The sequence below is a fragment of the Protopterus annectens genome, chromosome 2.part1, assembly GCF_019279795.1.
Source record: "Protopterus annectens isolate FY-2018-M chromosome 2.part1, PAN1.0, whole genome shotgun sequence".
Classification (NCBI taxonomy): Eukaryota; Metazoa; Chordata; order Ceratodontiformes; family Protopteridae; genus Protopterus; species Protopterus annectens.
Window position 1 is genome coordinate 69,634,281 of NC_056729.1, and position 15,258 is coordinate 69,649,538.

A 15,258-nucleotide genomic window follows, 5' to 3' on the forward strand; every position below is an offset into this window, starting at 1 on the left:
CAAAATCCACTTGGTCGGAGGAGAAGCCAACGAGGGGATAGGAGATGGCCCCCTAGCCAGATGGACAGGGGACATGAGAAGCCCCAACTCAATCTGAGCCTTAAGAAAAGACTTCATCATCCTATTCCATATCGGAAGGGAGTAATCTCCTGGAGGATCTAGAGGAGGTGGAGGACCTAGCTGGGGATGGGTGCAGAGATCTCAAGAACCGCCCCTCTAAAGAATGACTTCTGCTCTTGGGAGACAGAAGGCCTAAACTAACTAACAGTGCTCTATTCACTAACAATCAAGCAATAATAGTATTAAAGCAAAAAAATTGAAGAAATGCAGAACAGAGACAGAGCTTCTTACATCCCTACTCAGGAACTCAAACCCAGAAATCTGCATCTGTAGCTAACTGCGGCAAACAAGATCTAAGGGGTTAGAGGGCAGCAAGAAATCATGTGAGTGGGAGGAGCTCAAGACTAGAAGCTGTCTAGAAAGTTGCTGGCTTGGATCTGATGTTAGATCCAAGACCCAAGGCTGAAGAATAGTGACATGGATACCATTAGATCAAGTAGTAGGGGTTATCACCAAACTTAGGGGGCCTGTAACAAGAACAAATAATCAGAGAGCCCATGCAATTATTAGTTATTTTGGAAATGTTATGAAAATCTTTATAGAAGAATCTGGAACCTAAGAAAAGGCATAAATGGAAATATTTATAGAAGACTTAATTAAGTCAACATTAGAGGGAGATGAAGCACAATTAATAGTTAAGAGAGAGAGAGATGAGATAAAATAGTGATGTATAATCTGAAAACAGGGAGGTTATCAGGAACAGGCAGTACTCCTGTAGAAGTTTGGAAGATGGAATGGGTGAAAGTGATAAAGATTTGAAAGGTTTTAACAGTAGTTTAAAAGAGTGGAGTATTAGTGTCTTGGAAGAAAGCTGTGGTGACTGTATTACTCACAGAAGAAAAAAAAACATTTAGATGCACCTTTATATAAAGTACAGTTTTGTACCTACCATAAATGCAGATGTTCGAGTGTATACACTGCTGCAGTCATTACACTTGGGTTATCCTGCAGTCAGCCGGTTCCCCAGTCGGCCTGAGTTCCAAAGTCTTGGTCCAGCGTCGGATGCTGTCGCCTCCTCCCTGACGTCAGTGTGACAGGGGTATACAAGATGCAGCAGACACCATTTTCTTCAGTTTTTCTTGCCCCAGATGTCAGGTGCCTCTAAATAGTAGGCAATTCCAATTGTTAATAAAACGTACATAAGAAAAGCAAAAAAACAACTTACAGCTACCAGCAAATACTCCCCATAGGTAGTAAGGGTAGAAGACATAGGTACGTACCAGCCAGTAAGAGGGGAAGGAGGGAGGGTAACCTGGACTGCAGCAGTGTATACACTCCATCATCTACATTTATGGTAGGTACAAAACTGTACTATGTTCATCGTGTTACACTGCTGCAGTTATTACACTTGGGTAGAATCCCAAAGCTGAGGTAGGGTGGCTGGTTCTATAAGGCATTAGGGGTGGCTATAAGGCACTGCAGTGGTGAAGCCAGCTCTGGATTTAGAGTATAGAGGCAGATGGTAATGCTTGGTGAAGGTATGTACAGAACTCCAAGTTGCTGCTTCCAAAATATCCTTGGTAGGTACTCCCCTGAGGTAGGCAGTTGAAGTGGCTGTTGCCCTGGTGGAGTGAGATCTAATGCTGCTAGGTACAGGTTTTCCATGGTATGTGTAGCAGAAACGTATACCTATCCATTTTGAAATGGTCTGTTTTGAAATGGCTTTTCCCTGTGCTCCTGCAGCATATGCTACCAATAATTGCTCAGATTTTCTGAAAGCTTTGGTTTTGTCCAAGTAGAAGCATAACAGCCTGTGAATGTCCAAAGAGTGCAGTAGTCTCTCCCCTTTATTCTGTGGTTTAGGATAAAAAGTTGGCAGGTGAATAGTTTGGTTTAGAGCCACACTGGATACCACCTTTGGCATAAATGTAGGGTTAGTTCTAAAAGACACCCTGTCCTGGTGGAAAATGAGGAAAGGTTCCACTGCCATTTGCGCCTGTAATTCTGAAACTCTTTGTGCGGATGTTAATGCCAGGAGCAGAGCAGTTTTCCAAGAGATATATTTTAATTGTGCTGTGTTAGCTGGCTCAAAAGGAGGTAAAGTTAGGTTTTCCAAAACAAAGTTCAGGTCCCAAGTTGGAGTAGGTGCTCTACGGGGTGGTCTTATGTTTTTAGCCCCTCTGAGGTACTGTTTTAACAGAGGATCAGAGAAAATTGGTGGATCCGTGTTGTAATGAGCAGAGATGGCAGAGGCATGGATCTTGATGGATGAGAAGGAGAGGCCTTTGTCCAGCATCTCAGTTAAGTATTGTAGCATCTCAGGAATGTTTGGAACAAGAGGGTCAAGGCTGTGAGCTTGGTTCCAGGCACAGAATCTCTCCCATTTATCCGAGTAGGCTTTCCTGGTACAAGGCCTTCTGGCCTCCAAAATGACATCCATAACAGCTTTGGAGAGAGGCATTGCTTTCTTGACTAAGGAATCTTCCATGCAGCTAGGTTTAAGGTCTTTAGCTGGCTGTGTAGAATTTGATTGTTGTGCTGAGTCAGCAGATGTAGGATTGGAGGCAAAATCCAGGGTGGTTCTTGTGCTAAGCTTGTGCTTAAGATTGGGTACCAGTGCACCAGACTGGCCACAGCAATCAGGAGCATCTTTGGCTCTTCTTGCCTGGCTTTTATGAGTACCTTTGGCAGGAGAGGTAGTGGTGGGAAAGCGTATACTTGTAGGTTCTCCCACCTAAATGAGAGGGCATCCACTTTCCATGCTTGTGGATAGTAACTCCTTGTGCAGAATTTTTGTAGCTGGCAGTTTATTGGAGATGCAAACCGATCTATGTCCGGGCTCCACCATTTCTGTGTTAACATTCTGAATATTTGTGGATTCAATTCCCATTCGTGGGGATCTATGATGTTTCTGCTTAAGTCGTCTGCCAGTGTGTTTTTCTCTCCTGGCAGGAATTGTGCTTGCAGATGAACTTGAAGGTTTATAGCTGTGTTCCACAAGGTCATGGCTTGTCTGCATAGGGGGTAGGAGTGAGTGCCCCCTTGCTTGTTTATGTACCACATAACTGTGGTGTTGTCGGTCTTTACAAGAGTTGTCCTGGATGCAGCAGGTCCTTGAAAGCTATAAGGGCATTTTGTACAGCTAGCATCTCTTTTTGATTGATGTGAAGATGCTTTTGTTCTGCGGGCCACGTGCCCTGAATACATTTGCCTGCCATGTGTGCTCCCCAGGCATAATCCAATGAATCTGTTGTCAGTGTTTGCCTGGCTGTGGGTTGTGTAAAAGGCTGTCCCCCTTGTTGAGATGACAAGCTTGAACCCACCATTGAAACTCCTGTTGAAGGCAAGGGATTAGTGGTATAACTGTTTCCAAACTTTGACAGTGTTTGACACCATACATTCTTCAGGTACCATTGTAGTTTCCTCATATGCAGTCTGGCATATGGAATTAGTAGTATGCAGGATGCCATGTAACCTAAGGCCTGCAGAATTTTTCTTGCAGGGAATTGGGTCTTTGTTGCCATCAATTGAAAGTATTGAGTCAGTTGTCCTTGCTTGTCTGGCGTGAGATAAGCCATCTGGGCAGTTGTGTTCAAGCTGGCACCCAGGAATATAATCTCTTGTGAGGGCACTAGTTTTGATTTCTTTTCGTTTACTGTGTACCCCAGGCAACTTAATAACTTTTTTACAAATGCCAGATGCTTTAGAAGAATGTCCTTGCTCTCTGCTTGAATCAGGCAGTTGTCCAGGTACGGATAAATTTGAATTCCTTTCTGTCTGCAAAATGCAATTACTGGTGCCAGGCACTTTGTGAAGACCCTGGGCGCAGTAGATAAGCCAAAGGGCAGTGCAGATAATTGGTAGTGCATTGAACCAGCTATGAATCTGAGGTATCTTCTGCAGTTTTGTCTGATAGGGACATGCAGTTATGCCTCCTTGAGGTCCAAAGTCATGAGCCAAGCTTTCTTGCCCAACATGGGAAGAAGCTGCTGTAGTGTCAACATTTTGAATTTCGGAACATCCAGGTAAGTGTTTAGAGACGAAAGATCCAGAATGGGCCTCCAGGCTTTGTCCTTTCTGGGTACCAGAAAGAGTCTTGAGTAAAATCCTTGTCCTTGCTCCTGTGATGGTACCTTTTGAATAGCTCTCATATCCATGAGTGCTGTAATTTGTTTTTGAGCCTCTGCCCATTGATTTGGTGGCAGATTTGGCATTCCTTTTAACCTTGGCAGAGTGTGAAAGTGGAACCTGTAACCTTGAAATACAATGTTGAGAACCCATTAGTCTTTGGTGATTCATTTGCCAATTGTGGTAGAAGAGTGCCAGTTTTCCTCCCAAGGGGGCTACCAAGAGGGATTTGTTTGGCAGTTGTAGTGGGAAGTCATTGGAGCTGCTTTTTATACAGTTGGGGCCTGTCTTCCCCTTCTTTCTGGCCTGATGCAACTCATTGTCGAGGCCTGTAAGGACCTTGTGTTTGACCTCTACCTCTTGGACGTCTGTATCTTCCCCTTTGAGGTCTGTCTGTAATTGGAAAGGACCAATTCTTAGTTGACCAGTTTCTGCTAAATCTAGGAGGCTGAACCTGTAAGAAATCCTTCACCGTTTGCATAGATTTTGCCTTATCCTCCATTTTCTTTAATACCTCTTCTGCCTTAACTCCAAATAACACATCCTGCTGCAAAGGTGCATCCAATAATTTTGCTTTAACATGATCTGGTAACATATGTTCTTTTAACCAAGCATGTCTTCTAATGACAGAGCCTGTAACTGCTGCCCTGCAAGAGGCCTCTACAGAATCAAAACCACATTGCAAAGTATGCTTTCCCACTTGTTCAGCTGCATGCAATAAATCCTGCATCTCTTTAAAATTAGGAGGATCTGATTCTGGTAGCATGTTTTGTTTTAACTGAGACAGTAAAAATTGCTGATATTTTAGCATGTGAAACTGGCAGTTTAAGGCTCTCATTGCTAAAGTTGCAGACGTATATACTTTCTTTCCCCATCTGTCTAATGCTCTGGAATCTCTGTCAGAGGGAACTGGATTCTTGGCTGATGATGCCTTAACTCCTTTGGGTCCCTAAGAAATAGTTTCAGGGTCAGCTACAGGGCTTTTATACAGAAATGTATGCGAGTCAGGGACTCTGTAGTATCGGTCAGGTTTAACAGGGGCTGGAGGTAAGGAATCAGGATTTAAGCTGGATTCAGTATACACATCATCCACAATATCTAACACTGGTGGAATAGCAAGGGGTCTGTGTTGAGGTAATAAAAGGAAGTCTCTGAGCCTTTTCTTGGATTCTGAGTAATCCTGGCCTTCCCAGTGGAAATGCTCCCTCATGGTATGTATGGTTTTCCCAAAGGAGTAGTCCTCAGGCGGTGAGGCTGATGGAATTGATTCCTCAGCATCAGAATCCTCATAAGGGGGTAAAGAGCATCCTAGGTCTGAGGATGAATCAGAAGAGATGGACACCTGGTCGGATGAGTCATAGTCTGCATCTTGTCTAGGCCTTTTATCAAGAGGTGGATGGGACCCCATGATCAGAGTGATTAGGTCTTCGGCCATTTTGAGCATTTGTTTCTTAGGCATGGAGGCCTGCCCTGGAGAATACTGTATTTGTTTCTTTGATTTTTAAAGAGGCTTAGACTTAGCTGTGGGTTTAATGCTTAACTGAGTAGGTCTGAAGACACCCTCTGAAGCTGTGGGTTGCTCAGCTACTCCGGGTCCCTCTGAAAGGTTAGTCTCGGTAGGCTGAATAACTTGTGTGTCCAAAGGCCCAGTCATCTCCACGTGGGAGTCAGAGGCGGCCTGTGGTTCTATAGAAGCGGTCGTCAGGGGCTGCGAAGGCACCTCGCTGAAAACCGGAGAACCGGCGACTTGCCTAGAAGAGGCTTCGTCGTCAGTTTTGGGTCTCGGATGCCTATCCTTGACTTTGCGCTTTTTGTGTATTCTGGTCATCGGAAGTTCCGACGGCATGGTATAATTGAATTTTCTACCAAAATAATGTTGGGCAAAGCTATAAGGGCATTTTGTACAGCTAGCATCTCTTTTTGATTGATGTGAAGATGCTTTTGTTCTGCGGGCCACGTGCCCTGAATACATTTGCCTGCCATGTGTGCTCCCCAGGCATAATCCAATGAATCTGTTGTCAGTGTTTGCCTGGCTGTGGGTTGTGTAAAAGGCTGTCCCTTGTTGAGATGACAAGCTTGAACCCACCATTGAAACTCCTGTTGAAGGCAAGAGATTAGTGGTATAACTGTTTCCAAACTTTGACAGTGTTTGACACCATACATTCTTCAGGTACCATTGTAGTTTCCTCATATGCAGTCTGGCATATGGAATTAGTAGTATGCAGGATGCCATGTAACCTAAGGCCTGCAGAATTTTTCTTGCAGGGAATTGGGTTTTTGTTGCCATCAATTGAAAGTATTGAGTCAGTTGTCCTTGCTTGTCTGGCGTGAGATAAGCCATCTGGGCAGTTGTGTTCAAGCTGGCACCCAGGAATATAATCTCTTGTGAGGGCACTAGTTTTGATTTCTTTTCGTTTACTGTGTACCCCAGGCAACTTAATAACTTTTTTACAAATGCCAGATGCTTTAGAAGAATGTCCTTGCTCTCTGCTTGAATCAGGCAGTTGTCCAGGTACGGATAAATTTGAATTCCTTTCTGTCTGCAAAATGCAATTACTGGTGCCAGGCACTTTGTGAAGACCCTGGGCGCAGTAGATAAGCCAAAGGGCAGTGCAGATAATTGGTAGTGCATTGAACCAGCTATGAATCTGAGGTATCTTCTGCAGTTTTGTCTGATAGGGACATGCAGTTATGCCTCCTTGAGGTCCAAAGTCATGAGCCAAGCTTTCTTGCCCAACATGGGAAGAAGCTGCTGTGTCAACATTTTGAATTTCGGAACATCCAGGTAAGTGTTTAGAGACGAAAGATCCAGAATGGGCCTCCAGGCTTTGTCCTTTCTGGGTACCAGAAAGAGTCTTGAGTAAAATCCTTGTCCTTGCTCCTGTGATGGTACCTTTTGAATAGCTCTCATATCCATGAGTGCTGTAATTTGTTTTTGAGCCTCTGCCCATTGATTTGGTGGCAGATTTGGCATTCCTTTTAACCCTGGCAGAGTGTGAAAGTGGAACCTGTAACCTTGAAATACAATGTTGAGAACCCATTAGTCTTTGGTGATCATTTGCCAATTGTGGTAGAAGAGTGCCAGTTTTCCTCCCAAGGGGGCTACCAAGAGGGATTTGTTTGGCAGTTGTAGTGGGAAGTCATTGGAGCTGCTTTTTATATAGTTGGGGCCTGTCTTCCCCTTCTTTCTGGCCTGATGCAACTCATTGTCGAGGCCTGTAAGGACCTTGTGTTTGACCTCTACCTCTTGGACGTCTGTATCTTCCCCTTTGAGGTCTGTCTGTAATTGGAAAGGACCAATTCTTAATTGACCAGTTTCTGCTAAATCTAGAAGGCTGAACCTGTAAGAAATCCTTCACCGTTTGCATAGATTTTGCCTTATCCTCCATTTTCTTTAATACCTCTTCTGCCTTAACTCCAAATAACACATCCTGCTGCAAAGGTGCATCCAATAATTTTGCTTTAACATGATCTGGTAACATATGTTCTTTTAACCAAGCATGTCTTCTAATGACAGAGCCTGTAACTGCTGCCCTGCAAGAGGCCTCTAGAGAATCAAAACCACATTGCAAAGTATGCTTTCCCACTTGTTCAGCTGCATGCAATAAATCCTGCATCTCTTTAAAATTAGGAGGATCTGATTCTGGTAGCATTTTTTGTTTTAACTGAGACAGTAAAAATTGCTGATATTTTAGCATGTGAAACTGGCAGTTTAAGGCTCTCATTGCTAAAGTTGCAGACGTATATACTTTCTTTCCCCATCTGTCTAATGCTCTGGAATCTCTGTCAGAGGGAACTGGATTCTTGGCTGATGAGGCCTTAACTCCTTTGGGTCCCTGAGAAATAGTTTCAGGGTCAGCTACAGGGCTTTTATACAGAAATGTATGTGAGTCAGGGACTCTGTAGTATCAGTCAGGTTTAACAGGAGCTGGAGGTAAGGAATCAGGATTTAAGCTGGATTCAGTATACACATCATCCACAATATCTAACACTGGTGGAATAGCAAGGGGTTTGTGTTGAGGTAATAAAAGGAAGTCTCTGAGCCTTTTCTTGGATTCTGAGTAATCCTGGCCTTCCCAGTGGAAATGCTCCCTCATGGTATGTATGGTTTTCCCAAAGGAGTAGTCCTCAGGTGGTGAGGCTGATGGAATTGATTCCTCAGCATCAGAATCCTCATAAGGGGGTAAAGAGCATCCTAGGTCTGAGGATGAATCAGAAGAGATGGACACCTGGTCGGATGAGTCATAGTCTGCATCTTGTCTAGGCCTTTTATCAAGAGGTGGATGGGACCCCCTGATCAGAGTGATTAGGTCTTCGGCCATTTTGAGCATTTGTTTCTTAGGCATGGAGGCCTGCCCTGGAGAATGCTGTATTTGTTTCTTTGATTTTTAAAGGAGGCTTAGACTTAGCTGTGGGTTTAATGCTTAACTGAGTAGGTCTGAAGACCCCCTCTGAAGCTGTGGGTTGCTCAGCTACTCCGGGTCCCTCTGAAAGGTTAGTCTCGGTAGGCTGAATAACTTGTGTGTCCGAAGGCCCAGTCATCTCCACGTGGGAGTCAGAGGCGGCCTGTGGTTCTATAGAAGCGGTCGTCAGGGGCTGCGAAGGCGCCTCGCTGACAACCGGAGAACCGGCGACTTGCCTAAAAGAGGCTTCGTCGTCAGTTTTGGGTCTCGGATGCCTATCCTTGACTTTGCGCTTTTTGTGTATTCTGGTCATCGGAAGTTCTGACGGCATGGTATAATTGAATTTTCTACCAAAATAATGTTGGGCAAAATCAAACCGACGTTTAATAGTGCGCTTGTTAAACTTAGCACAAAACCGACAACCAGTGACGTACACATACCACAAGCAGAAGATCATAGATCAAAAGTGGAAATAATGAACTTGAAATGGGGGAGGGGCTAGAGGAGAATTTGAAAGATAACGAGGGAGAAGAATTCTGGATGCAATATCCTTAAGGAGACCACCACCACCCATACAAAATATTATATTCATAAGTTAGCAGAACATTTTCTAAGAGCTAACCCAAAATGGGAATGGAGATGGGGTGTTTCCTGGTAGGAATGGCTGCAAATATGGGTAAAGAAAACAGGAAAGGGGAGCTGGAATTCACAGGAGAAAATTGTCAGAGGAACCAAGGCACTATGAGCAATAACGACGGAAGGAAAAGTAACAGTGGGATGAGGCCAAGTAGAAGCTTGGACCACAGGTTACAGACTACCGTCTCTACCAGCGATTGATATCAGATTATAGGCAAAGAGAAAGGGATAAGGGAATTTTAAGCAAAATTCCAACCTCAATATAGTTTTTAGCAGAGTCTAGAACGGAAGCTGCTGTTAAAAAAAATGAATAATTAGTAGAGCATGTAAAATACTGCATGATAATTAAGAATCAGATGTTAGATAAGGAAGAGAAACTGGAAATGTATGGCTCCTATTTATGCAATGAAGTACAGAAGCTTCAGGATTTTGGCTTGGATGAATTTGCATAGGTGTTTTTATACTGCAAGTAAACTTCAGAGACTTTTTCCTCAAGTAAACAGCAAATGCAGGAAATGTTACAGGAAAAAGAGAGGTAACAAATGCATGGCTTTTGGGAGTGTAACAAGTTGGCAGATTTTAAAAATTCCTTACACAGTACTCTGTCAGAAATGTTGAGAGAGCATATGTATTTTTGAGCTGCAGCACAGGATCTGAATTGCCTAGATATAACGAAGAACCTAAGTTTAATGCAAATGGCTACCAAAACAAAACATCTACTAGAAAATGGGTATCAAAAAATAAATCAACTCTAATTGAAGTAGTGAATACAGAAAAGGAAATAAATGGATTGGAGGTGGGACTAACAGAAAGCGCAGTAACAGAGAAATAAACGGAATTTGTGGGAACAATACATGCAACATATTGCTCAAGAGGAGGAGAGAGGCTGATGGGAAGGCAGAAGTTTAGCAATTTATGTAATGTTGGAGGGATTGGAAAAAGAGGAAAACCTGTCTACTGCATGAAAACAACAGAGGAAATGTTTGGATTTTTATTTTCTATTACTGTATGTGTACCTATGTCACCTTTAAAAATGTCATGTTTACTAAACATGTCTGAAAAAAAATACCTGAAACAGATTAAGCACCCATTACTCTCCCAGTTTTAACAAATCCATTATAATACCAGGGTACTAATTTTAATTTACAGAAAAATGAAACAGTCATTCAGAATGCAGTCAGCAGTACTACCACTGACAAAACCCCACTGCAAGCGAAAAAAAACTTCCATTTGATGGGGAACGGGTCACTCATGCAGTTGCAGAGGCACAAATGGATTGGGCCTATAACACAGCCAGGAGCCACTACTTTACCTGCTGATACTTATAGCACTTCAAGTTGCAAAAGCAGAAACTGCACAAAAGTAAATCCTTCAAAGATACAATTCCAAGCCACATATTATTACTTCAAACACCAAAACTTGAAGGCAGCATGGGCAACACTGAGCAATCACAGTCTTACAAAAATGTGGCCCTGCACGTGCCTTTGCATTGTATAGCTCTTTACTCACAAAGATGACAAAAGAAATTAAGCCCTGCAATGAAAATCTAAAATATTTAAGCCATTATCAGAAAACAAATTCATATACTTTGCTTACATAAAGGCTGTTCCAAAAACATTTGAGATTTTTCAGATGCATTACCTCTCGTACTTTGGGATGCACAGGAGAATTCCTGGGCAGGTGAACACCATGGTGCATAAAATCTTGTATGCAACTTGTTTCAATGGTCTGGAAAGTAAATGGGGAAAAAATAAATCAGCTTACTTTCTTACCTTTTAAAATTATCATAAAGTAGACTCTGCAAATAGTTTGAGTATATTTGGTAGACACTGGTAGTTTTCGGACAAGATGCAAATCAAACTGACAAGTTCATCAAATGTGAAAATGAAATATTAGTTATAAATCGGAGCATTTCATATCAAACAAATCATATTCATTTATCCCATAAATGACTATAGCAAAACATGAACCGCTCAAGCTGAAGAGGTTAGCCACATTCTTGCTAATGAAAAAATAAGGTTTGGAGGGGGGTGAGGAAGGTAGCTCTTTGAAAATTATAGAGCTGACTTATAAGGAGTACAAATGTAACATGAAGAAATGCCTCAGAGTGATTGCAAAAGTGGAAACAAGTGATGGAACAGAGGCATCTACATAAACAGACATTACTGAAACACAGTGGCGGCTGGTGACTTCAAATCTGGAGACAGCTGAATGGGTGGGGTCAATGGGAAGGGGTGTGGCCAACCAGAAAGGGGAGGAGCTATGTTCAAAACCACAAAAACTAACTAAATACACTGCACTGGGTGCGAAACCGTCATTATGAGAGTCCAATCAAGACAAAATGAAGTGTAGAAGAATAAAAATATTTCAATGCATTGGCTGCATAACAGCTTACTTAATATCTAGATGGAAACAAAAAGGTTGTGAGGCATGAAAAAATAAATTACTTTTTAAATACATTAATGGAATACCAGTCAAAATCAAGTATAAGAAAAACAAGCAGCACTCAACTCAAACCACTTCTTGCACTGCAGTTCTAATTATAATTTATATTCAGCTTTATTAAAGTACCAAGTAACATGCTGAAAGTAGAAATCTCTGATGCCCCCACTTGTAAAAATGTTTCTTATCCAAAAAAAGACCTGCTGCCTGACAACTATCTACTTGTTTCATGGGGAAACCATGATCAAAGTAAAAAATGAAAAGCAAACAAGAAATAAGCTCAAGATGCATTGCTTAAAAGGATTACTGTACAGGTTATTGACCACACAATTGGCATTCTGTTTAGTTTATGGGTAAAGCCTGCAGAGATGATTGGAAGTCTCCAAGTGTAATGAACTTCTTAAAATAATGTAATCCTGTCCTTTATTACAAATACTGTCATATGCATTTCAATACCCAAGGCTTATACGTTATCTAGTTAAGTATTCTCTACATGGCAACAACAGAAAGGCTTTCGATGTTGGCAATTCTTTAGCAGTATGCTTATTAAAGCTTACTTGCATCTTACAATCTCAGCCAAGCTTACCTGATGGTCATTAAAGTATTGCTACTTAAACATAGAGCAACAGGCACTTTGAGTAATAAGCATACATCAACAGTACAAAAAATATGACAGAAACCAGACTATTCTGGAAAAATCAAGGACAGATGAAAAGCCACTCTAGTACTTGTGTCTACCTTGGATGGGGGGGATACTCTGCACATTTACACTGCATAACTACTCCTTGCCTTGCTTCGACACATCCAGAGCCACTACATGGGGGAATGGGGTGCAACAAGTATGTCACAATTTGAAATGTCTCTGGCTGACTGTGATGGCCCTGACACATTTTCATACCTCTCAACCTCAGAGCAAGAAATCTGGACAAAGCCATACAAAGAAGTGGGACAAAGGCCAAAAAATAAGGACAATTTTTAAATATTGCTCTTATAAACTTAGAAAGATAATAGAATAGGTCTTGCATTAGTATGAATTTTCTGAATGGTATGAAATCTGAAACTCAAATGTCTGTCATTATTTTCTAACTTCAGTCTTTAATGATTTGTCACTAATTTGCCAAAAAAAACACAATTTTATGAAAAATGGACCAAAAATGTGATGCAAAAATATAAAATAGCCACACAATACAGCTGGGAACCTGTCAAAGAAGGGACATTTTTAATAATAGTACTGCTAACTTGAGCAGCTGACAAAATAAAAGAATCTACATGCATTTCTGAAATAAAAGTAATCTATAACTCTGATTATTACAGTTATTTCTAAATTGTAAACCCTCCATGTTTTCTTCCAAAGTTGCTATTTTACGGAGGGATTATTAGGGGAAAAGCAACATTTTGAGCCAAATTCGGGGACAGTTGAGAGGTTTGGCTATGCCTAAATTCTATAAAGCAATTTATTTATATGTACCTCTCAACCTGTTAATGCAATAAATCTGGACAAGGCCAAATATATTGGGGGAACATAAACAGTACTAAAAATTGCTCTTGTATAAACTGAGACAGTTGATAGAACAGATCTTACTTCAGCATGCATTTTTCTGAAGGTTATGAAGTCTGAAACTCAGTGTCATTGGTGACTTAATTCCTAAATAATTTTCCAGAAAACCACAAATATGAGGAACAAACCAAAAATAAGAAGCAAAAATCTATTCATTCTGTGAAAATCTGGACATTTGGGAGGTATAGTTCAGCTGGGGCTGTCTGAGTTTGCCACCCTTCCCCCTCACAAAATTATGGTCGAATGGAGCCCCCCCCCCGCAGCCATTCCAACGATCCATTACTTGGCTAAATCACTCCACTTACCATATGTGCATACTGCTTTACTTCTATGATGATCTGGATTTCATTTGAAAGTTTTATTTTGCATTTTACAGCACAAACGCTAAGACATCTGCTAAACAAAGCAACGCAGTCTCACAATGAAAACAGGCTTAGCATTAAAAACATCTCTGCCCTTGAAACGCACATTCAATGAAACAGCATTGAAACCCACATTCAAAGAAAATACATTTTGCCAGTGGCAGATAAAGATTAACTTTGGGCTGTTTTCAAATCATAGGCCCCTTGCACATGAAACATACATGTGCTCTTTGATACACCTTCCTGATTCTACTAAATTATATTCCTTGTACAATACAGTACAGCTGTTAGACGGCATTTTAAATTTATTGTTTTGAACATTTTTCCAGTAAACAATGAAACAAAATGCATGCACCAATGACAAAACTACCCAATTCAGAACATTTCCATCATAAAAGTCTACTCAACCTTCTACAGTCCACCAGTATCAGTAAATATGCACAATTTCTGAAGTAGTAAAAGTCATCTAAATAATTCCACATTAAAGAAATCTATAACAATGAAGAGGTTGCTGCTAGCAAACAACTTTATATGTCACTGTTTATTCATCTACAAATAAAGTGCCTGCTGCCCTTGAGGAATAAATTGCCTATGTTGCATGCATTAAAAAAAACAATAAGCTAGTAATATCGCAATAGGGACTGTATGGCAAACTGATAGGTTCATAGTTACTACTCTAGGTATCTTTGCCAAAAAGACTGCAGCATCCACCCACTTTACAACACAGTACAGTATCAGCAATGCATCTATCTACTGTGGGAGTAGAACCCACAGCCTTCTGCATCAAAAGCAAGTACACTACCTGTTGTGCTATTAATGCAAGCAGACTCAGAATAAGCAGCACTAAAGTTTTGTTCCCCTGCAGCTCTCAGCTCCTTGTAAAATCTACTCGACACGCAGTTGTATCTCTGAACTTTACAGTACAAGAAATCTGGAAAAAGCCGAAATTTATTGGGGGGGGGGGACGACAACCAGGGACACATTTTAAACATTACTTGTATAATGTTGGAAAGTTGCTAGAATAAAATGCTGTGTTACCACCATACATTTCACTGCCACATCTTTAACCCAGGGGACCCTGTGCAAAACAGTCAGAGAAACATACCACTATGCCAAATCAGCCGTTTTGTAAGAGAGAGGAAGATAAACTTAAATGGCTACCATTTAGTGAATTCAGTTCTCAGCATAGCTGTCAACCTCTTGGCACAAAACACCTGAACAAAGCCAATAATGGGGAGGATTACAGCCCCCAAACATTCAGTGAATTCAGTTCTCACTATAGCTCTCAACCTCTTAGCAAAAAACATGAGGACAAAGCCAGTAATGGGGAGGGAATACAGCCCCCAAACATTCAATGAATACACTTCTCACCATAGATAAATAACTTTCAACCTTAGCACAAATACCTGGACAAAGCCAATCATGGGGAAATACAGTCCCTAAAATAGGGACAAATTTCAAATATCCATGTTATAAACTTAGACAACTGGGGCATTTTACACACACACACACACTAAATGTATCCCCTAACCTCACCCTAACAGTAAACACTCACAATTAAATACACTTAATTGAGCCCCTTACCTAACTCTTACTCTAACCCCAACTCAAACACATTCTCAATCACACACACACCTGACAAAAAAAATGTTAGATAAACTGGATGTTC

The 15,258-nt window shown here is 41.4% G+C and overlaps 1 protein-coding gene across 2 annotated transcripts in view; it reads right to left on the minus strand.

Moving 5' to 3' along the window:
* Nucleotides 1-15,258, minus strand: part of NCAPG2 (non-SMC condensin II complex subunit G2) — a 1,874,483-nt gene that overhangs the window by 1,330,675 nt on the left and 528,550 nt on the right. For both annotated transcript variants that reach the window (XM_044062031.1, XM_044062030.1), the window contains exon 9: nt 10,869-10,955. In XM_044062031.1, coding sequence (XP_043917966.1) covers nt 10,869-10,955 — 87 coding nt within the window. The remainder of the gene's footprint in view (nt 1-10,868; nt 10,956-15,258) is intronic.